Genomic DNA, 22483 nt, shown 5'->3' on the forward strand with positions numbered 1-22483 from the left:
GTCCTGTATAACAGTGGTTCTGAACAGTTTGAGCATTCCCTCTTTAGACAGAGATCTGATGTATGTGCAGTGTGTGTGTGTGTGTGTGTGTGTGTGTGTGTGTGTGTGTGTGTGTGTGTGTGTGTGTGTGTGTGTGTGTGTGTGTGCAGTGTGTGTACCTTCTTGCTGACTCCGTCCTGTATAACAGTGGTTCTGAACAGTTTGAGCATTCCCTCTTTAGACAGAGATCTGATGTATGTGCAGTGTGTGTGTGTGTGTGTGTGTGTGTGTGTGTGTGTGTGTGTGTGTGTGTGTGTGTGTGTGATGTATGTGTGTGTGTGTGCAGTGTGTGTACCTTCTTGCTGACTCCGTCCTGTATAACAGTGGTTCTGAACAGTTTGAGCATTCCCTCTTTAGACAGAGATCTGATGTATGTGCAGTGTGTGTGTGTGTGTGTGTGTGTGTACCTGTCTTGCTGACTCCGTCCTGTATAACAGTGGTTCTGAACAGTTTGAGCATTCCCTCTTTAGACAGAGATCTGATGTATGTGCAGTGTGTGTGTGTGTGTGTGTGTGTGTGTGTGTGTGTGTGTGTGTGTGTGTGTGTGTGTGTACCTTCTTGCTGACTCCGTCCTGTATAACAGTGGTTCTGAACAGTTTGAGCATTCCCTCTTTAGACAGAGATCTGAGAGATCAGTGTGTGTGTGTGCAGTGTGTGTGTGTGTGTGTGTGTGTGTGTGTGTGTGTGTGTGTGTGTGTGTGTGTGTGTGTGTGTGTGTGTGTGTGTGTGTGCAGTGTGTGTACCTTCTTGCTGACTCCGTCCTGTATAACAGTGGTTCTGAACAGTTTGAGCATTCCCTCTTTAGACAGATCTGATGATCTGATGTATGTGCAGTGTGTGTGTGTGTGTGTGTGTGTGCAGTGTGTGTACCTTCTTGCTGACTCCGTCCTGTATAACAGTGGTTCTGAACAGTTTGAGCATTCCCTCTTTAGACAGAGATCTGATGAGACGAAGGATAGACTTCTTACAACACTTAGTGTTCACACCATCTACCTTCTCCTCATCCTGAACCAACCTCTGGATTCTAGAGAGAGAGGGAGGAGGGGAGAGAGAGAGGGACAGAGAGAGGAGGGGAGGGGAGAGAGAGAGGGACAGAGAGGGTGAGAGAGAAGAGAGAGGGAAAGAGAGAGAGACAGTGAGAGAGAGAAAGAAAGAAAAGGGACAGAGAGAGGGACAGAGAGAGAGAGGGACAGAGAGAGAGGGACAGAGAGAGGGAGGGAAGAGAGAGAGGGACAGAGAGAGAGGGACAGAGAGAGAGGGCAGAGAGAGAGGACAGAGAGAGAGGGACAGAGAGAGGGACAGAGAGAGAGGGACAGACAGAGAGAGGGACAGAGAGACCCCTTCTTGGGACAGAGAGAGAGGGGACAGAGAGAGAGGGGACAGAGAGAGGGACAGAGAGAGAGACAGAAGAGGGAAAGAGAGAGGGGACAGAGAGAGGAGAGGAGAGAGAGAGACGGAAAGAGGGACAGGGGGGAGAGAGAGGGACAGAGAGAGAGGGACAGAGAGAGAGAGGAGAGAGAGAGGGACAGAGAGAGAGGGACAGAGAGAGAGAGAGACAGAGAGAGAGGGACAGAGAGAGAGGGACAGAGAGAGAAAGAGGGGGACAGAGAGAGAGAGGGACAGAGAGCAGGGGAGAGAGAGACAGAGACAGGAGAACAGAGAGAGAGAAGAGAGAGAGAGAGAGAGAGACAGAAAGAGGGACAGAGAGAGAGGGACAGAGAGAGAGAGGGACAGAGAGAGGGAGGGGAGAGAGAGAGGGACAGAGAGAGAGGGACAGAGAGAGAGGGACAGAGAGAGAGGGACAGAGAGAGAGGGACAGAGAGAAAGGACAGAGAGAGGGACAGAGAGAGAGGGACAGAGAGAGAGACAGGACAGAGAGAGAGGACAGAGAGAGGGACAGAGAGACCAGAGGGAGAGAGGGAGGAAGGAGAGAGAGAGGAACCAGAGAGAGGGGACAGAGAGAGGGACAGAGAGAGAGGGACAGAGAGAGAGGGACAGAGAGAGAGAGAGAGAGGGACAGAGAGAGAGGGACAGAGAGAGAGGGACAGAGAGAGAGGGACAGAGAGAGGGACAGAGGGAGGGACAGAGAGAGAGGGAGAGAGAGAGGACAGAGAGAGAGGGACAGAGAGAGGGACAGAGAGAGAGGGACAGAGAAGGGGACAGAGAGAGAGAGGGACAGAGAGAGGGGGACAGGGACAGAGAGAGGGGGGGAGAGAGAGAGGGGGACAGAGGGGAGAGAGGGGGACAGAGGGAGAGAGGGACAGAGGGAGAGAGGGACAGAGAGAGAGGGGACAGAGAGAGGGGAGAGAGAGGGACAGAGAGAGAGAGAGGGACAGAGAGAGGAGGAGGGGGAGAGAGAGGAGGAGGGAGGAGAGAGAGGGACAGAGAGGGAGAGAGAGGGAGAGAGGGAGACAGAAGAGAGGGAGAGAAGGGAGAAAGAGGGACAAGAGAGAGAGAGGAGAGAGGGGACAGAGAGAGAGGGACAGAGAGAGGGGGAGAGGAGGACAGAGAGAGGGGACAGAGAGAGAGGGGACAGAGAGGGACAGAGAGGGACAGAGAGAGGGGGACAGAGAGGGGGGACAGAAAGAGAGAGGGGGACAGAGAGAGGGGGACAGAGAGGGACAGGACAGACAGAAAGGGACAGAGAGGGGACAGAGAGGGGACAGAGAGGGGACAGAGAGGGGACAGGGACAGAGAGAGAGGACAGAAAGAGGGACAGAAGGAAGAGGGAGGACAGAGAGGGGACAGAGAGAGGGGACAGAGAGAGGGGACAGAAAGAGGGAGGAGGGGGGATGAGAAGAACAATATAATCAGATTGAGAATTATTATTTGTATTTTTTAACAACAAATCCCAGTGAGACAGGAAGTGGTGTGACTGACGTGAAGAGGCCCTCTATGATCTTGAGGCTCTGAACAGCTTCCACAATCACGTTCTTCCTCTTCAGCAGGCGGTACGTCTGGCGGTGGTGCTCCTGACCCAACAGAGACGGGGGGGCAGGGATTCAGACAGGGAATTAATGCACTAGATTTAAAGACATCTCTACATCATAATGTTTGAGAGACACACAGCCTCACCTTCTGACTGGGGATGTCCTCGATGACCGTGACGCTGTCCTCCGCTTGGCTGTTGCCTGCGAACATACTCCCCGTCTGGTCCAATGAAACGTCAGGACCGAATTTTGACTCCTCCTCCTCAACTGGGCTGAGCCAAGATTCCAGCTCTGGCTCCTGATTGGCTCCACCTTTGGTTGGTAGGAGGCAAGTGAAAGCAGGGGCATATTTAGGGGCGTGAAACATCACAGATAGAAATAGATCTGATACAAGTCCTCTACCTGACAGCCAATCAGATCTGTTCTCCAAAAACCTTTCCATCTCTATTCTACCTGACAGCCAATCAGATCTGTTCTCCAACAAACCTTTCCATCTCTATTCTACCTGACAGCCAATCAGATCTGTTCTCCAACAAACCTTTCCATCTCTATTCTACCTGACAACCAATCATATCTGTTCTTCAACAAACCTTTCCATCTCTATTCTACCTGACAACCAATCAGATCTGTTCTCCAACATTCCTTTCCATCTCTATTCTACCTGACAGCCAATCAGATCTGTTCTCCAACATTCCTTTCCATCTCTATTCTACCTGACAGCCAATCAGATCTGTTCTCCAACATTCCTTTCCATCTCAACGTTCTGAACAGGTTCAGTGCTTTCAGAAAAGTATTCAGACTCCTTCACTTTTTCCACATTTCGTTACAGCCTTATTCTAAAATGGATAACATTGTTTTCAATCTACTATCTTCAATCTACCCCCATAATGACATCACAATACCCCATAATGACATCACAATAACCCATACCCCATAATGACATCACAATAACCCATAATGACAAAGCGAAAACAGGTTTTTAGCAATGTAAAAACAGAAATACCTTATTTACATAAGTACTCAGACTCTTTGCTATGAGACTAAATTCAGCTCCTGTTGCATCCTGTTTCCATTGATCATCCTTGAGACCTTTCTACAACTTGATTGTTGTCCACCTGTGGTAAATTAATTTGATTGGACATGATTTGTGAAGGCACACACCTGTCTATATAAGGTCCCACAGTTGACAGTGAATGTCAGAGCAAAAACCAAGCCATGAGGTCGAAGGAATTGTCCATAGAGCTCCGAGACAGGATTGTGTTGAGGCACAGATCTGGGGAATGGTACCAAAACATTTCTGCAGCATTGAAGGTTCCCAAGAACACAGTGGCCTCCATCACTCTTAAATGGAAGAAATTTGGAGCCACTAAGACTCTTCCTAGAACTGGCCACCTGGCCAAACTGAGCAATCGGTGGAGAAGGGTCTTGGTCGGGGAGGTGACCAAGAACCCGATGGTCACTCTGACAGAGCTCCAGAGTTCCTCTGTGGAGATGGGAGAACCTTCCAGAAGGACAACCATCTCTGCAGCACTCCACCAATCAGGCCTTTATGGTAGAGTGGCCAGACGGAAGCCACTCCTCAGTAAAAGGCTCACAACAGCCCGCTTGGAGTTTACCAAAAGGTATGTAAAGATGAAAAACAAGGTTCTCTGGTCTGATGAAACCAAGATTGAACTCTTTGGCCTGAATGCCAAGTGTCACATCTGAAGGAAACCTGGCACAATCCCTACAGTGAAGCATGGTGGTGGCAGCATCATGCTGTGGGGATGTTTTTCAGTGACAGGGACTGGGAGACTAGTCAGGATCGAGGGAAATATGAACAGAGCAAAGTACAGAGAGGTATTTGATGAAAACCTGCTCCAGAACACTCAGGACCTCAGACTGGGGCGAAGGTTCACCTTCCAATAGGACAACGACCCTAAAGCACACAGCCAAGACAACACAGGATTGGCTTCGGGTAAAGTCTCTGAATGTCCTTGAGTGGCCCAGCCGGAGACCGGACTTGAACCCAGATCGAACATCTCTGGAGCGACCTGAAAATAGTTGTACAGTGATGCTCCCCATCCAACCTGACAGAGCTTGAGAGGATCTGCAGAGAAGAATGGGAGAAACTCCCCAAAATACAGGTGTGACAAGCTTGTAGCGTCCTACCCAAGAAGCCTAGAGGCTGTAAACACTGCCAAAGTACTGAGTAAAGGGTCTGAATTCTTAAGTAAATGTGATATTTCTTTTTTTTTAATGTTTTTTTTTTTATACGTTTGCAGAAATGTCTAAATAACCTGTTTTTGCTTTGTAATTATGGAGTGTTGTGTGGAGACTGATGAGGGATTTTTAAAATGTTTTATTATTTTTAGAATAAGGCTGTAAAATGCAGGAAAAAGTGAAGGGGTCTGAATACTTTCCGAATGCACCGTAAACAGAGATGACATCTTAAATGAGCATTAGTTAGATTGAAGCCCTACAGGATGCTAAAGGGGTAGGGAATTGGGTGTTAGGGTGGGTGCAGAGTGATGAGCTACCAGGAAGTAGAGTTGGGTCAGTATTTAAGGTGTTGGGTCAGTATTTAAGGCGTTGGGTCAGTATTTAAGGTGTTGGTTCGGTATTTAAGGTGTTGGGTCAGTATTTAAGGTGTTGGGTCAGTATTTAAGGTGTTGGGTCGGTGTTGGGTCAGTATTTAAGGTGTTGGGTCGGTATTTAAGGCGTTGGGTCGGTATTTAAGGCGTTGGGTCGGTATTTAAGGTGTTGGGTCAGTATTTAAGGTGTTGGGTCGGTATTTAAGGTGTTGGGGTATTTAAGGTGTTGGGTCGGTATTTAAGGTGTTGGGTCAGTATTTAAGGTGTTGGGTCAGTATTTAAGGTGTTGGGTTCAGTATTTAAGGTGTTGGGTCAGTGTGTTGGGTCAGTATTTAAGGTGTTGTATTTCAGTATTTAAGGTGTTGGGTCAGTATTTAAGGTGTTGGGTCAGTATTTAAGGTGTTGGGTCGGTATTTAAGGTGTTGGGTCGGTGTTGGGTCGGTATTTAAGGTGTTGGGTCAGTATTTAAGGTGTTGGGTCAGTATTTAAGGCGTTGGGTCAGTATTTAAGGCGTTGGGTCAGTATTTAAGGTGATTGGTCGGTGTTGGGTCGGTATTTAAGGTGTTGGGTCAGTATTTAAGGTGTTGGGTCAGTATTTAAGGTGTTGGGTCAGTATTTAAGGTGTTGGGTCAGTATTTAAGGCGTTGGGTCAGTATTTAAGGTGTTGGGTCAGTATTTAAGGTGTTGGGTCGGTGTTGGGTCAGTATTTAAGGTGTTGGGTCAGTATTTAAGGTGATGGGTCAGTATTTAAGGTGATCAGTATTTAAGGTGTTGGGTCAGTATTTAAGGTGTTGGGTCAGTATTTAAGGTGATGGGTCGGTGTTGGGTCAGTATTTAAGGTGTTGGGTCAGTATTTAAGGTGTTGGGTCGGTGTTGGGTCAGTATTTAAGGTGTTGGGTCAGTATTTAAGGTGTTGGGTCAGTATTTAAGGTGATGGGTCGGTGTTGGGTCAGTATTTAAGGTGTTGGGTCGGTATTTAAGGTGTTGGGTCGGTGTCGGGTCAGTATGTAAGGTGTTGGGTCAGTATTTAAGGTGTTGGGTCGGTATTTAAGGTTGGGTCAGTATTTAAGGTGTTGGGTCAGTATTTAAGGTGTTGGGTCAGGTGTTGGGTCAGTATTTAAGGTGTTGGGTCGGATCAGTATTTAAGGTGATGGGTCAGTATTTAAGGTGTTGGGTCAGTATTTAAGGTGTTGGGTCAGTATTTAAGGTGATGGGTCGGTGTTGGTCAGTATTTAAGGTGTTGGGTCAGTATTTAAGGTGTTGGGTCAGTATTTAAGGTGATGGGTCAGTATTTAAGGTGATGGGTCGGTGTTGGGTCAGTATTTAAGGTGTTGGGTCGGTATTTTAGGTATTGGGTCCGTATTTAAGGTGTTGGGTCAGTATTTGGGGTGTTGGGTCAGTATTTAAGGTGTTGGGGGTCAGTATTTAAGGTGTTGGTCAGTATTTAAGGTGTTGGGTCAGTATTTAAGGTGTTGGGTTGGTATTTAGGTGATGGGCGGTGTTGGTCAGTATTTAAGGTGTTGGGTCAGTATTTAAGGTGTTGGGTCAGTATTTAAGGTGTTGGGTCAGTGATTGGGTGCAGTATTTGAGGTACCAGGAAGTAGTGTTAGGTCAGTATTTAAGGTGTTGGGTATTTAGGTGTTGGGTGCAGTATTGAGGTTGGGTCAGTATTTAGGTGTTAGGTCAGTATTTAAGGTGTTGGGTCAGTGATTTTAGCAGTGTTGGGTACCAGGTATTTAGAGTTAGGTCAGTATTTAAGGTGTTGGGTCCGGTGATTTAAGGTGTTGAGGTACCAGGATTTAAGGTGTTGGGTCAGTATTTAAGGTGTTGGGTCGGTATTTAAGGTGTTGGGTCAGTATTTAAGGTGTTGGGTCAGTATTTAAGGTGTTGGGTCAGTGTTGGGTGTATTTAAGGTGTTGGGTCGGTATTTAAGGTGTTGGGTCGGTATTTAAGGTGTTGGGTCAGTATTTAAGGTGTTGGGTCAGTGTTGGGTCAGTATTTAAGGTGTTGGGTCGGTGTTGGGTCAGTATTTAAGGTGATGGGTCAGTATTTAAGGTGTTGGGTCAGTATTTAAGGTGATGGGTCAGTATTTAAGGTGTTGGGTCAGTATTTAAGGTGTTGGGTCGGTGTTGGGTCAGTATTTAAGGTGTTGGGTCAGTATTTAAGGCGTGTTGGTCGGTATTTAAGGCGTTGGGTCGGTATTTAAGGCGTTGGGTCCTTATTTAAGGCGTTGGGTGCAGTGATTTACCAGGAAGTAGAGTTAGGTCAGTATTTAAGGTGTTGGGTCCTTACTCGTGATGGGTGCAGTGATGAGCTACCAGGAAGTAGAGTTACGTCAGTATTTAAGGCGTTGGGTCGGTATTTAAGGTGTTGGGTCAGTATTTAAGGTGTTGGGTCCTTACTCGTGATGGGTGCAGTGATGAGGTACCAGGAAGTAGAGTTAGGTCAGTATTTAAGGTGTTGGGTCGGTATTTAAGGTGTTGGGTCGGTATTTAAGGTGTTGGGTCGGTATTTAAGGTGTTGGGTCGGTATTTAAGGTGTTGGGTCAGTATTTAAGGTGTTGGGTCATATTTAAGGTGATGGGTGCAGAGTGTGAGCAGTACCAGGAAGTAGTGTTGGGTCAGTATTTAAGGTGTTGGGTCAGTATTTAGGTGTTGGGTCCTTACTTGTGATGGGTCAGTATGAGGTACCAGGAAGTAGTGTTGGGTCAGTATTTAAGGTGTTGGGTCGGGATTTTAGGTGATGGGTGCAGATTTACCAGGGTGTTAGGTCAGTATTTAAGGTGTTGGGTCGGTGTTGGGTCAGTATTTAAGTGTGTTGGGTCAGTATTTAAGGTGTTGGGTCAGTATTTAAGGTGTTGGGTCAGTATTTAAGGTGTTGGGTCAGTATTTAAGGTGTTGGGTCCTTGGGTGTGATGGGTGCAGTGATGAGTGTACCAGGAATTTAGAGTTGGGTCAGTATTTAAGGTGTTGGGTCACTCGTTGGGTGCAGAGTGATGAGCTACCAGGAAGTAGAGTTGGGTCAGTATTTAAGGTGTTGGGTCAGTATTTAAGGTGTTGGGTCCTTATTTCGTGATGGGTGCAGTGATTTGAGGTACCAGGAAGTATTAGAGTTAGGTCAGTATTTAGGTGTTGGGTTGGTATTTAAGGTGTTGGGTCGGTATTTAAGGTGTTGGGGGTCGGATTTAAGGTGTTGGGTGAGGTATTTAGGAGGTGTTGGGTCAGTATTTAAGGTGTTATTTCAGGTGTTGGGTCAGTATTTAAGGTGTTGGGTCAGTATTTAAGGTGTTGGGTCGGTATTTAAGGTGTTGGGTCAGTATTTAAGGTGTTGGGTCAGTGTTGGGTCAGTATTTAAGGTGTTGGGTCGGTGTTGGGTCAGTATTTAAGGTGTTGGGTCAGTATTTAAGGTGTTGGGTCAGTATTTAAGGTGATGGGTCAGTATTTAAGGTGTTGGGTCAGTATTTAAGGTGATGGGTCAGTATTTAAGGTGTTGGGTCAGTATTTAAGGTGTTGGGTCGGTGTTGGATCGGTATTTAAGGTGTTGGGTCGGTATTTAAGGCGTTGGGTCGGTATTTAAGGCGTTGGGTCGGTATTTAAGGCGTTGGGTCCTTACTCGTGATGGGTGCAGTGATGAGGTACCAGGAAGTAGAGTTAGGTCAGTATTTAAGGTGTTGGGTACTTACTCGTGATGGGTGCAGAGTGATGAGCTACCAGGAAGTAGAGTTACGTCAGTATTTAAGGCGTTGGGTCGGTATTTAAGGTGTTGGGTCAGTATTTAAGGTGTTGGGTGCGTGATGGGTGCAGTGATGAGGTACCAGGAAGTAGAGTTAGGTCAGTATTTAAGGTGTTGGGTCGGTATTTAAGGTGTTGGGTCGGTATTTAAGGTGTTGGGTCAGTATTTAAGGTGTTGGGTCCTTACTTGTGATGGGTGCAGTGATGAGGTACCAGGATTTAGAGTTAGGTCAGTATTTAAGGTGTTGGGTAGGGTGTTTACTCGTGATGGGTGCAGAGTGATGAGCTACCAGGAAGTAGAGTTAGGTCAGTATTTAAGGCGTTGGGTCAGTATTTAAGGCGTTGGGTCAGTATTTAAGGCGTTGGGTCAGTATTTTAGCTGTTGGGTTGGTATTTAAGGCGTTGGGTCGGTATTTAAGGTGTTGGGTCCTTACTCGTGATGGGTGCAGTGATGAGGTACCAGGAAGTAGAGTTAGGTCAGTATTTAAGGTGTTGGGTCGGTATTTAAGGTGTTGGGTCGGTATTTAAGGTGTTGGGTCGGTATTTAAGGTGTTGGGTCAGTATTTAAGGTGTTGGGTAAGGTGTTGGGTCAGTATTTAAGGTGTTGGGTCCTTACTCATGATGGGTACAGAGTGATGAGCTACCAGGAAGTAGAGTTAGGTCAGTATTTAAGGTGTTGGGTCAGTATTTAAGGTGTTGGGTCAGTATTTAAGGTGTTGGGTATTTACTCGTGATGGGTGCAGAGTGATGAGCTACCAGGAAGTAGAGTTGGGTCAGTATTTAAGGTGTTGGGTCAGTATTTAAGGTGTTGGGTCAGTATTTAAGGTGTTGGGTCCTTACTCGTGATGGGTGCAGAGTGATGAGCTACCAGGAAGTAGAGTTAGGTCAGTATTTAAGGTGTTGGGTCGGTATTTAAGGTGTTGGGTCGGTATTTAAGGTGTTGGGTCGGTGTTGGGTCAGTATTTAAGGTGTTGGGTCAGTATTTAAGGTGTTGGGTCCTTACTTGTGATGGGTGCAGTGATGAGGTACCAGGAAGTAGAGTTAGGTCAGTATTTAAGGTGTTGGGTACTTACTCGTGATGGGTGCAGAGTGATGAGCTACCAGGAAGTAGAGTTAGGTCAGTATTTAAGGTGTTGGGTCAGTATTTAAGGTGTTGGGTCCTTACTCGTGATGGGTGCAGTGATGAGGTACCAGGAAGTAGAGTTAGGTCAGTATTTAAGGTGTTGGGTCGGTATTTAAGGTGTTGGGTCGGTATTTAAGGTGTTGGGTCAGTATTTAAGGTGTTGGGTCCTTACTTGTGATGGGTGCAGTGATGAGGTACCAGGAAGTAGAGTTAGGTCAGTATTTAAGGTGTTGGGTACTTACTCGTGATGGGTGCAGAGTGATGAGCTACCAGGAAGTAGAGTTAGGTCAGTATTTAGGTGTTGGGTCAGTATTTAAGGTGTTGGGTCGGTTTGTTGGGTCAGTATTTAAGGTGTTGGGTCAGTATTTAAGGCGTTGGGTCAGTATTTAAGGCGTTGGGTCAGTATTTAAGGCGTTGGGTCAGTATTTAAGGTGTTGGGTCAGTATTTAAGTACCTTTGTTGGGTCAGTATTTAAGGTGTTGGGTCCTTACTCGTGATGGGTGCAGTGATGAGGTACCAGGAAGTAGAGTTAGGTCAGTATTTAAGGTGTTGGGTACTTACTCGTGATGGGTGCAGAGTGATGAGCTACCAGGAAGTAGAGTTAGGTCAGTATTTAAGGTGTTGGGTCAGTATTTAAGGTGTTGGGTCGGTATTTAAGGTGTTGGGTCGGTATTTAAGGTGTTGGGTCGGTATTTAAGGTGTTGGGTATTTCGTGTTGTTGGGTCAGTATTTAAGGTGTTGGGTCCTTACTCATGATGGGTACAGAGTGATGAGCTACCAGGAAGTAGAGTTAGGTCAGTATTTAAGGTGTTGGGTCAGTATTTAAGGTGTTGGGTCAGTATTTAAGGTGTTGGGTACTTACTCGTGATGGGTGCAGAGTGATGAGCTACCAGGAAGTAGAGTTAGGTCAGTATTTATTTAAGGTGTTGGGTCAGTATTTAAGGTGTTGGGTCAGTATTTAAGGTGTTGGGTACTTACTCGTGATGGGTGCAGAGTGATGAGCTACCAGGAAGTAGAGTTAGGTCAGTATTTAAGGTGTTGGGTCAGTATTTAAGGTGTTGGGTCGGTATTTAAGGTGTTGGGTCGGTATTTAAGGTGTTGGGTCGGTATTTAAGGTGTTGGGTCGGTATTTAAGGTGTTGGGTCGGTATTTAAGGTGTTGGGTCGGTGTTGGGTCAGTATTTAAGGTGTTGGGTCCTTACTCGTGATGGGTACAGAGTGATGAGCTACCAGGAAGTAGAGTTAGGTCAGTATTTAAGGTGTTGGGTCAGTATTTAAGGTGTTGGGTCAGTATTTAGGTGTTGGGTCACTTACTCGTGATGGGTGCAGATTTGATGAGCTACCAGGAAGTAGAGTTAGGTCAGTATTTAAGGTGTTGGGTCAGTATTTAAGGTGTTGGGTCAGTATTTAAGGTGTTGGGTCCTTACTCGTGATGGGTGCAGTGATGAGGTACCAGGAAGTAGAGTTAGGTCAGTATTTAAGGTGTTGGGTACTTACTCGTGATGGGTGCAGAGTGATGAGCTACCAGGAAGTAGAGTTAGGTCAGTATTTAAGGTGTTGGGTCGGTATTTAATGGGTGTTGGGTCGGTATTTAAGGCGTTGGGTCAGTATTTAAGGCGTTGGGTGGTGTTGGGTCAGTATTTAAGGTGTTGGGTCAGTATTTAAGGTGTTGGGTCCTTACTCGTGATGGGTGCAGTGATGAGGTACCAAGAAGTAGAGTTAGGTCAGTATTTAAGGTGTTGGGTACTTACTCGTGATGGGTGCAGAGTGATGAGCTACCAGGAAGTAGAAGTTAGGAGTATTTAAGGTGTTGGGTCGGTATTTAAGGTGTTGGGTCAGTATTTAAGGTGTTGGGTCCTTACTCGTGATGGGTGCAGTGATGAGGTACCAGGAAGTAGAGTTAGGTCAGTATTTAAGGTGTTGGGTCAGTGTTGGGTCAGTATTTAAGGTGTTGGGTCGGTATTTAAGGTGTTGGGTCGGTATTTAAGGTGTTGGGTCAGTATTTAAGGTGTTGGGTCAGTATTTAAGGTGTTGGGTCAGTGTTGGGTCAGTATTTAAGGTGTTGGGTCAGTATTTAAGGTGTTGGGTCAGTATTTAAGGTGTTGGGTCAGTATTTAAGGTGTTGGGTCGGTATTTAAGGCAGATGGGTCGGTATTTAAGGCGTTGGGTCAGTATTTAAGGTGTTGGGTCGGTATTTAAGGTGTTGGGTCGGTATTTGGGGCGTTGGGTCAGGTATTTAAGGCGTTGGGTCAGTATTTAAGGTGTTGGGTCCTTTCGTGATGGGTGCAGTGATGAGGTACCAGGAAGTAGAGTTAGGTCAGTATTTAAGGCGTTGGGTCGGTATTTAAGGTGTTGGGTCAGTATTTAAGGTGTTGGGTCCTTACTCGTGATGGGTGCAGTGATGAGGTACCAGGAAGTAGAGTTAGGTCAGTATTTAAGGTGTTGGGTCGGTATTTAAGGTGTTGGGTCGGTATTTAAGGTGTTGGGTCGGTATTTAAGGTGTTGGGTCGGTATTTAAGGTGTTGGGTCATTTAAGGTGTTGGGTCAGTGTTGGGTCAGTATTTAAGGTGTTGGGTCCTTACTCGTGATGGGTGCAGAGTGATGAGCTACCAGGAAGTAGAGTTAGGTCAGTATTTAAGGTGTTGGGTCAGTATTTAAGGTGTTGGGTCAGTATTTAAGGTGTTGGGTCCTTACTTGTGATGGGTGCAGTGATGAGGTACCAGGAAGTAGAGTTAGGTCAGTATTTAAGGTGTTGGGTACTTACTCGTGATGGGTGCAGAGTGATGAGCTACCAGGAAGTAGAGTTAGGTCAGTATTTAAGGTGTTGGGTCAGTATTTAAGGTGTTGGGTCGGTATTTAAGGTGTTGGGTCGGTATTTAAGGTGTTGGGTCGGTATTTAAGGTGTTGGGTCGGTGTTGGGTCAGTATTTAAGGTGTTGGGTCCTTACTCATGATGGGTACAGAGTGATGAGCTACCAGGAAGTAGAGTTAGGTCAGTATTTAAGGTGTTGGGTCAGTATTTAAGGTGTTGGGTCAGTATTTAAGGTGTTGGGGACTTACTCGTGATGGGTGCAGAGTGATGAGCTACCAGGAAGTAGAGTTAGGTCAGTATTTAAGGTGTTGGGTCAGTATTTAAGGTGTTGGGTCAGTATTTAAGGTGTTGGGTCAGTATTTAAGGCGTTGGGTCAGTATTTTAGCTGTTGGGTTGGTATTTAAGGCGTTGGGTCGGTATTTAAGGTGTTGGGTCCTTACTCGTGATGGGTGCAGTGATGAGGTACCAGGAAGTAGAGTTAGGTCAGTATTTAAGGTGTTGGGTACTTACTCGTGATGGGTGCAGAGTGATGAGCTACCAGGAAGTAGAGTTAGGTCAGTATTTAAGGAGTTGGGTCAGTATTTAAGGCGTTGGGTCAGTATTTAAGGCGTTGGGTGGTGTTGGGTCAGTATTTAAGGTGTTGGGTCCTTACTCGTGATGGGTGCAGTGATGAGGTACCAAGAAGTAGAGTTAGGTCAGTATTTAAGGTGTTGGGTACTTACTCGTGATGGGTGCAGAGTGATGAGCTACCAGGAAGTAGAGTTAGGTCAGTATTTAAGGCGTTTGGTCGGTATTTAAGGTGTTGGGTCAGTATTTAAGATGTTGGGTCCTTACTCGTGATGGGTGCAGTGATGAGGTACCAGGAAGTAGAGTTAGGTCAGTATTTAAGGTGTTGGGTCAGTATTTAAGGTGTTGGGTCAGTATTTAAGGTGTTGGGTCAGTATTTAAGGTGTTGGGTCGGTATTTAAGGTGTTGGGTCGGTATTTAAGGTGTTGGGTCGGTGTTGGGTCAGTATTTAAGGTGTTGGGTCCTTACTCGTGATGGGTGCAGAGTGATGAGCTACCAGGAAGTAGAGTTAGGTCAGTATTTAAGGTGTTGGGTCAGTATTTAAGGTGCTGGGTCAGTATTTAAGATGTTGGGTCCTTACTCGTGATGGGTGCAGTGATGAGGTACCAGGAAGTAGAGTTAGGTCAGTATTTAAGGTGTTGGGTCAGTATTTAAGGTGTTGGGTCAGTATTTAAGGTGTTGGGTCGGTATTTAAGGTGTTGGGTCGGTATTTAAGGTGTTGGGTCGGTGTTTGGGTCAGTATTTAAGGTGTTGGGTCCTTACTCGTGATGGGTGCAGATTGATGAGCTACCAGGAAGTAGAGTTAGGTCAGTATTTAAGGTGTTGGGTCAGTATTTAAGGTGTTGGGTCAGTGTTGGGTCAGTATTTAAGGTGTTGGGTCGGTATTTAAGGTGTTGGGTCAGTATTTAAGGTGTTGGGTCAGTGTTGGGTCAGTATTTAAGGTGATGGGTCAGTATTTAAGGTGTTGGGTCAGTGTTGGGTCAGTATTTAAGGTGTTGGGTCGGTATTTAAGGTGTTGGGTCAGTATTTAAGGTGTTGGGTCGGTATTTAAGGTGTTGGGTCAGTGTTGGGTCAGTATTTAAGGTGTTGGGTCGGTGTTGGGTCAGTATTTAAGGTGATGGGTCAGTATTTAAGGTGTTGGGTCAGTATTTAAGGTGATGGGTCAGTATTTAAGGTGATGGGTCAGTATTTAAGGTGTTGGGTCAGTATTTAAGGTGTTGGGTCACTATTTAAGGTGTTGGGTCAGTGTTGGGTCAGTATTTAAGGTGTTGGGTCGGTATTTAAGGTGTTGGGTCGGTATTTAAGGTGTTGGGTCAGTATTTAAGGTGTTGGGTCAGTGTTGGGTCAGTATTTAAGGTGTTGGGTCAGTGTTGGGTCAGTATTTAAGGTGTTGGGTCGGTGTTGGGTCAGTATTTAAGGTGTTGGGTCAGTATTTAAGGTGTTGGGTCAGTATTTAAGGTGTTGGGTCAGTATTTAAGGTGATGGGTCAGTATTTAAGGTGATGGGTCGGTGTTGGGTCAGTATTTAAGGTGTTGGGTCAGTATTTAAGGTGTTGGGTCGGTGTTGGATCGGTATTTAAGGCGTTGGGTCGGTATTTAAGGCGTTGGGTCGGTATTTAAGGCGTTGGGTCGGTATTTAAGGCGTTGGGTCCTTACTCGTGATGGGTGCAGTGATGAGGTACCAGGAAGTAGAGTTAGGTCAGTATTTAAGGCGTTGGGTCCTTACTCGTGATGGGTGCAGAGTGGTGAGCTACCAGGAAGTAGAGTTAGGTCAGTATTTAAGGTGTTGGGTCAGTATTTAAGGTGTTGGGTCGGTATTTAAGGTGTTGGGTCGGTATTTAAGGTGTTGGGTCGGTATTTAAGGTGTTGGGTCGGTGTTGGGTCAGTATTTAAGGTGTTGGGTCCTTACTCATGATGGGTACAGAGTGATGAGCTACCAGGAAGTAGAGTTAGGTCAGTATTTAAGGTGTTGGGTCAGTATTTAAGGTGTTGGGTCAGTATTTAAGGTGTTGGGTACTTACTCGTGATGGGTGCATAGTGATGAGCTACCAGGAAGTAGAGTTAGGTCAGTATTTAAGGTGTTGGGTCAGTATTTAAGGTGTTGGGTCGGTATTTAAGGTGTTGGGTCGGTATTTAAGGTGTTGGGTCGGTATTTAAGGTGTTGGGTCGGTGTTGGGTCAGTATTTAAGGTGTTGGGTCAGTATTTAAGGTGTTGGGTCAGTATTTAAGGTGTTGGGTCCTTACTCGTGATGGGTGCAGTGATGAGGTACCAAGAAGTAGAGTTAGGTCAGTATTTAAGGTGTTGGGTCAGTATTTAAGGTGTTGGGTCAGTATTTAAGGTGTTGGGTCAGTATTTAAGGTGTTGGGTCGGTATTTAAGGTGTTGGGTCGGTATTTAAGGTGTTGGGTCAGTATTTAAGGTGATGGGTCAGTATTTAAGGTGATGGGTCGGTGTTGGGTCAGTATTTAAGGTGTTGGGTCAGTATTTAAGGTGTTGGGTCGGTGTTGGATCGGTATTTAAGGCGTTGGGTCGGTATTTAAGGCGTTGGGTCGGTATTTAAGGCGTTGGGTCGGTATTTAAGGCGTTGGGTCCTTACTCGTGATGGGTGCAGTGATGAGGTACCAGGAAGTAGAGTTAGGTCAGTATTTAAGGCGTTGGGTCCTTACTCGTGATGGGTGCAGTGATGAGGTACCAGGAAGTAGAGTTAGGTCAGTATTTAAGGTGTTGGGTCAGTATTTAAGGTGTTGGGTCAGTATTTAAGGTGTTGGGTACTTACTCGTGATGGGTGCATAGTGATGAGCTACCAGGAAGTAGAGTTAGGTCAGTATTTAAGGTGTTGGGTCAGTATTTAAGGTGTTGGGTCGGTATTTAAGGTGTTGGGTCGGTATTTAAGGTGTTGGGTCGGTATTTAAGGTGTTGGGTCGGTGTTGGGTCAGTATTTAAGGTGTTGGGTCAGTATTTAAGGTGTTGGGTCAGTATTTAAGGTGTTGGGTCCTTACTCGTGATGGGTGCAGTGATGAGGTACCAAGAAGTAGAGTTAGGTCAGTATTTAAGGTGTTGGGTCAGTATTTAAGGTGTTGGGTCAGTATTTAAGGTGTTGGGTCAGTATTTAAGGTGTTGGGTCGGTATTTAAGGTGTTGGGTCGGTATTTAAGGTGTTGGGTCGGTATTTAAGGTGTTGGGTCGGTATTTAAGGTGTTGGGTCGGTGTTGGGTCAGTATTTAAGGTGTTGGGTCCTTACTCGTGATGGGTACAGAGTGATGAGCTACCAGGAAGTAGAGTTAGGTCAGTATTTAAGGTGTTGGGTACTTACTCGTGATGGGTGCAGAGTGATGAGCTACCAGGAAGTAGAGTTAGGTCAGTATTTAAGGTGTTGGGTCGGTATTTAAGGCGTTGGGTCAGTATTTAAGGCGTTGGGTCAGTATTTAAGGCGTTGGGTGGTGTTGGGTCAGTATTTAAGGTGTTGGGTCCTTACTCGTGATGGGTGCAGTGATGAGGTACCAAGAAGTAGAGTTAGGTCAGTATTTAAGGTGTTGGGTACTTACTCGTGATGGGTGCAGAGTGATGAGCTACCAGGAAGTAGAGTTAGGTCTGTATTTTACGGTGTTGGGTCAGTATTTAAGGTGTTGGGTCGGTGTTGGGTCAGTATTTAAGGTGTTGGGTCAGTATTTAAGGCGTTGGGTCAGTATTTAAGGCGTTGGGTCAGTATTTAAGGCGTTGGGTCAGTATTTAAGGCGTTGGGTCAGTATTTAAGGTGTTGGGTCCTTACTCGTGATGGGTGCAGTGATGAGGTACCAGGAAGTAGAGTTAGGTCAGTATTTAAGGTGTTGGGTCAGTATTTAAGGTGTTGGGTCAGTATTTAAGGTGTTGGGTCAGTATTTAAGGTGTTGGGTCAGTGTTGGGTCAGTATTTAAGGTGTTGGGTCGGTATTTAAGGTGTTGGGTCAGTATTTAAGGTGTTGGGTCAGTATTTAAGGTGTTGGGTCAGTGTTGGGTCAGTATTTAAGGTGTTGGGTCGGTGTTGGGTCAGTATTTAAGGTGATGGGTCAGTATTTAAGGTGTTGGGTCAGTATTTAAGGTGTTGGGTCAGTATTTAAGGTGATGGTCAGTATTTAAGGTGATGGGTCAGTATTTAAGGTGATGGGTCGGTGTTGGGTCAGTATTTAAGGTGTTGGGTCAGTATTTAAGGTGTTGGGTCAGTGTTGGATCGGTATTTAAGGCGTTGGGTCGGTATTTAAGGCGTTGGGTCGGTATTTAAGGTGTTGGGTCAGTATTTAAGGTGTTGGGTCAGTATTTAAGGTGTTGGGTCCTTACTCGTGATGGGTGCAGTGATGAGGTACCAGGAAGTAGAGTTACGTCAGTATTTAAGGCGTTGGGTCGGTATTTAAGGTGTTGGGTCGGTATTTAAGGTGTTGGGTCGGTATTTAAGGTGTTGGGTCGGTGTTGGGTCAGTATTTAAGGTGTTGGGTCCTTACTCATGATGGGTACAGAGTGATGAGCTACCAGGAAGTAGAGTTAGGTCAGTATTTAAGGTGTTGGGTCAGTATTTAAGGTGTTGGGTCAGTATTTAAGGTGTTGGGTCAATATTTAAGGTGTTGGCTACTTACTCGTGATGGGTGCAGAGTGATGAGCTACCAGGAAGTAGAGTTAGGTCAGTATTTAAGGTGTTGGGTCAGTATTTAAGGTGTTGGGTCAGTATTTAAGGTGTTGGGTACTTACTCGTGATGGGTGCAGAGTGATGAGCTACCAGGAAGTAGAGTTAGGTCAGTATTTAAGGTGTTGGGTCAGTATTTAAGGTGTTGGGTCGGTATTTAAGGCGTTGGGTCAGTATTTAAGGCGTTGGGTCGGTATTTAAGGCGTTGGGTCGGTTTTTAAGGTGTTGGGTCAGTATTTAAGGTGTTGGGTCCTTACTCGTGATGGGTGCAGTGATGAGGTACCAAGAAGTAGAGTTAGGTCAGTATTTAAGGTGTTGGGTACTTACTCGTGATGGGTGCAGAGTGATGAGCTACCAGGAAGTAGAGTTAGGTCAGTATTTAAGGCGTTTGGTCGGTATTTAAGGTGTTGGGTCAGTATTTAAGATGTTGGGTCCTTACTCGTGATGGGTGCAGTGATGAGGTACCAGGAAGTAGAGTTAGGTCAGTATTTAAGGTGTTGGGTCAGTATTTAAGGTGTTGGGTCAGTATTTAAGGTGTTGGGTCAGTATTTAAGGTGTTGGGTCGGTATTTAAGGTGTTGGGTCGGTATTTAAGGTGTTGGGTCGGTGTTGGGTCAGTATTTAAGGTGTTGGGTCCTTACTCGTGATGGGTGCAGAGTGATGAGCTACCAGGAAGTAGAGTTAGGTCAGTATTTAAGGTGTTGGGTCAGTATTTAAGGTGCTGGGTCAGTATTTAAGATGTTGGGTCCTTACTCGTGATGGGTGCAGTGATGAGGTACCAGGAAGTAGAGTTAGGTCAGTATTTAAGGTGTTGGGTCAGTATTTAAGGTGTTGGGTCAGTATTTAAGGTGTTGGGTCGGTATTTAAGGTGTTGGGTCGGTATTTAAGGTGTTGGGTCGGTGTTGGGTCAGTATTTAAGGTGTTGGGTCCTTACTCGTGATGGGTGCAGATTGATGAGCTACCAGGAAGTAGAGTTAGGTCAGTATTTAAGGTGTTGGGTCAGTATTTAAGGTGTTGGGTCAGTGTTGGGTCAGTATTTAAGGTGTTGGGTCGGTATTTAAGGTGTTGGGTCAGTATTTAAGGTGTTGGGTCAGTGTTGGGTCAGTATTTAAGGTGATGGGTCAGTATTTAAGGTGTTGGGTCAGTGTTGGGTCAGTATTTAAGGTGTTGGGTCGGTATTTAAGGTGTTGGGTCAGTATTTAAGGTGTTGGGTCGGTATTTAAGGTGTTGGGTCAGTGTTGGGTCAGTATTTAAGGTGTTGGGTCGGTGTTGGGTCAGTATTTAAGGTGATGGGTCAGTATTTAAGGTGTTGGGTCAGTATTTAAGGTGATGGGTCAGTATTTAAGGTGATGGGTCAGTATTTAAGGTGTTGGGTCAGTATTTAAGGTGTTGGGTCACTATTTAAGGTGTTGGGTCAGTGTTGGGTCAGTATTTAAGGTGTTGGGTCGGTATTTAAGGTGTTGGGTCGGTATTTAAGGTGTTGGGTCAGTATTTAAGGTGTTGGGTCAGTGTTGGGTCAGTATTTAAGGTGTTGGGTCAGTGTTGGGTCAGTATTTAAGGTGTTGGGTCGGTGTTGGGTCAGTATTTAAGGTGTTGGGTCAGTATTTAAGGTGTTGGGTCAGTATTTAAGGTGTTGGGTCAGTATTTAAGGTGATGGGTCAGTATTTAAGGTGATGGGTCGGTGTTGGGTCAGTATTTAAGGTGTTGGGTCAGTATTTAAGGTGTTGGGTCGGTGTTGGGTCGGTATTTAAGGCGTTGGGTCGGTATTTAAGGCGTTGGGTCGGTATTTAAGGCGTTGGGTCGGTATTTAAGGCGTTGGGTCCTTACTCGTGATGGGTGCAGTGATGAGGTACCAGGAAGTAGAGTTAGGTCAGTATTTAAGGCGTTGGGTCCTTACTCGTGATGGGTGCAGAGTGGTGAGCTACCAGGAAGTAGAGTTAGGTCAGTATTTAAGGTGTTGGGTCAGTATTTAAGGTGTTGGGTCGGTATTTAAGGTGTTGGGTCGGTATTTAAGGTGTTGGGTCGGTATTTAAGGTGTTGGGTCGGTGTTGGGTCAGTATTTAAGGTGTTGGGTCCTTACTCATGATGGGTACAGAGTGATGAGCTACCAGGAAGTAGAGTTAGGTCAGTATTTAAGGTGTTGGGTCAGTATTTAAGGTGTTGGGTCAGTATTTAAGGTGTTGGGTACTTACTCGTGATGGGTGCATAGTGATGAGCTACCAGGAAGTAGAGTTAGGTCAGTATTTAAGGTGTTGGGTCAGTATTTAAGGTGTTGGGTCGGTATTTAAGGTGTTGGGTCGGTATTTAAGGTGTTGGGTCGGTATTTAAGGTGTTGGGTCAGTATTTAAGGTGTTGGGTCAGTATTTAAGGTGTTGGGTCAGTATTTAAGGTGTTGGGTCCTTACTCGTGATGGGTGCAGTGATGAGGTACCAAGAAGTAGAGTTAGGTCAGTATTTAAGGTGTTGGGTCAGTATTTAAGGTGTTGGGTCAGTATTTAAGGTGTTGGGTCAGTATTTAAGGTGTTGGGTCGGTATTTAAGGTGTTGGGTCGGTATTTAAGGTGTTGGGTCAGTATTTAAGGTGATGGGTCAGTATTTAGGTGAGGTGTTGGGTCAGTATTTAAGGTGTTGGGTCAGTATTTAAGGTGTTGGGTCGGTGTTGGATCGGTATTTAAGGCGTTGGGTCGGTATTTAAGGCGTTGGGTCGGTATTTAAGGCGTTGGGTCGGTATTTAAGGCGTTGGGTCCTTACTCGTGATGGGTGCAGTGATGAGGTACCAGGAAGTAGAGTTAGGTCAGTATTTAAGGCGTTGGGTCCTTACTCGTGATGGGTGCAGTGATGAGGTACCAGGAAGTAGAGTTAGGTCAGTATTTAAGGTGTTGGGTCAGTATTTAAGGTGTTGGGTCGGTATTTAAGGTGTTGGGTCGGTATTTAAGGTGTTGGGTCGGTATTTAAGGTGTTGGGTCAGTGTTGGGTCAGTATTTAAGGTGTTGGGTCCTTACTCGTGATGGGTGCAGAGTGATGAGCTACCAGGAAGTAGAGTTAGGTCAGTATTTAAGGTGTTGGGTCAGTATTTAAGGTGTTGGGTCAGTATTTAAGGTGTTGGGTCCTTACTTGTGATGGGTGCAGTGATGAGGTACCAGGAAGTAGAGTTAGGTCAGTATTTAAGGTGTTGGGTACTTACTCGTGATGGGTGCAGAGTGGTGAGCTACCAGGAAGTAGAGTTAGGTCAGTATTTAAGGTGTTGGGTCAGTATTTAAGGTGTTGGGTCGGTATTTAAGGTGTTGGGTCGGTATTTAAGGTGTTGGGTCGGTATTTAAGGTGTTGGGTCAGTGTTGGGTCAGTATTTAAGGTGTTGGGTCCTTACTCGTGATGAGCTACCAGGAAGTAGAGTTAGGTCAGTATTTAAGGTGTTGGGTCAGTATTTAAGGTGTTGGGTCAGTATTTAGGGTGTTGGGTACTTACTCGTGATGGGTGCAGAGTGATGAGCTACCAGGAAGTAGAGTTAGGTCAGTATTTAAGGTGTTGGGTCAGTATTTAAGGTGTTGGGTCAGTATTTAAGGCGTTGGGTCGGTATTTAAGGCGTTGGGTCGGTATTTAAGGCCTTTAAGGCGTTGGGTCAGTATTTAAGGTGTTGGGTCAGTATTTAAGGTGTTGGGTCAGTATTTAAGGTGTTGGGTCCTTACTCGTGATGGGTGCAGTGATGAGGTACCAAGAAGTAGAGTTAGGTCAGTATTTAAGGTGTTGGGTACTTACTCATGATGGGTGCAGAGTGATGAGCTACCAGGAAGTAGAGTTAGGTCAGTATTTAAGGTGTTGGGTCGGTATTTAAGGCGTTGGGTCGGTATTTAAGGCGTTGGGTCAGTATTTAAGGCGTTGGGTGGTGTTGGGTCAGTATTTAAGGTGTTGGGTCAGTATTTAAGGTGTTGGGTCCTTACTCGTGATGGGTGCAGTGATGAGGTACCAAGAAGTAGAGTTAGGTCAGTATTTAAGGTGTTGGGTACTTACTCGTGATGGGTGCAGAGTGATGAGCTACCAGGAAGTAGAGTTAGGTCTGTATTT

General features: G+C 45.7%; 1 protein-coding gene across 1 annotated transcript in view; it reads right to left on the reverse strand.

Annotated features, from left to right (window-relative positions):
• Window positions 1-22483, reverse strand: part of LOC112238770 (general transcription factor 3C polypeptide 1) — a 103885-nt gene that overhangs the window by 60002 nt on the left and 21400 nt on the right. Inside the window, 3 exon segments of the mRNA XM_042315650.1 lie at window positions 910-1063; window positions 2920-3011; window positions 3115-3281. Of these exon segments, the coding sequence (XP_042171584.1) occupies window positions 910-1063; window positions 2920-3011; window positions 3115-3281 (413 nt within the window).

This window comes from Oncorhynchus tshawytscha, unplaced genomic scaffold, assembly GCF_018296145.1.
Source record: "Oncorhynchus tshawytscha isolate Ot180627B unplaced genomic scaffold, Otsh_v2.0 Un_scaffold_3215_pilon_pilon, whole genome shotgun sequence".
Lineage (NCBI taxonomy): Eukaryota > Metazoa > Chordata > Actinopteri > Salmoniformes > Salmonidae > Oncorhynchus > Oncorhynchus tshawytscha.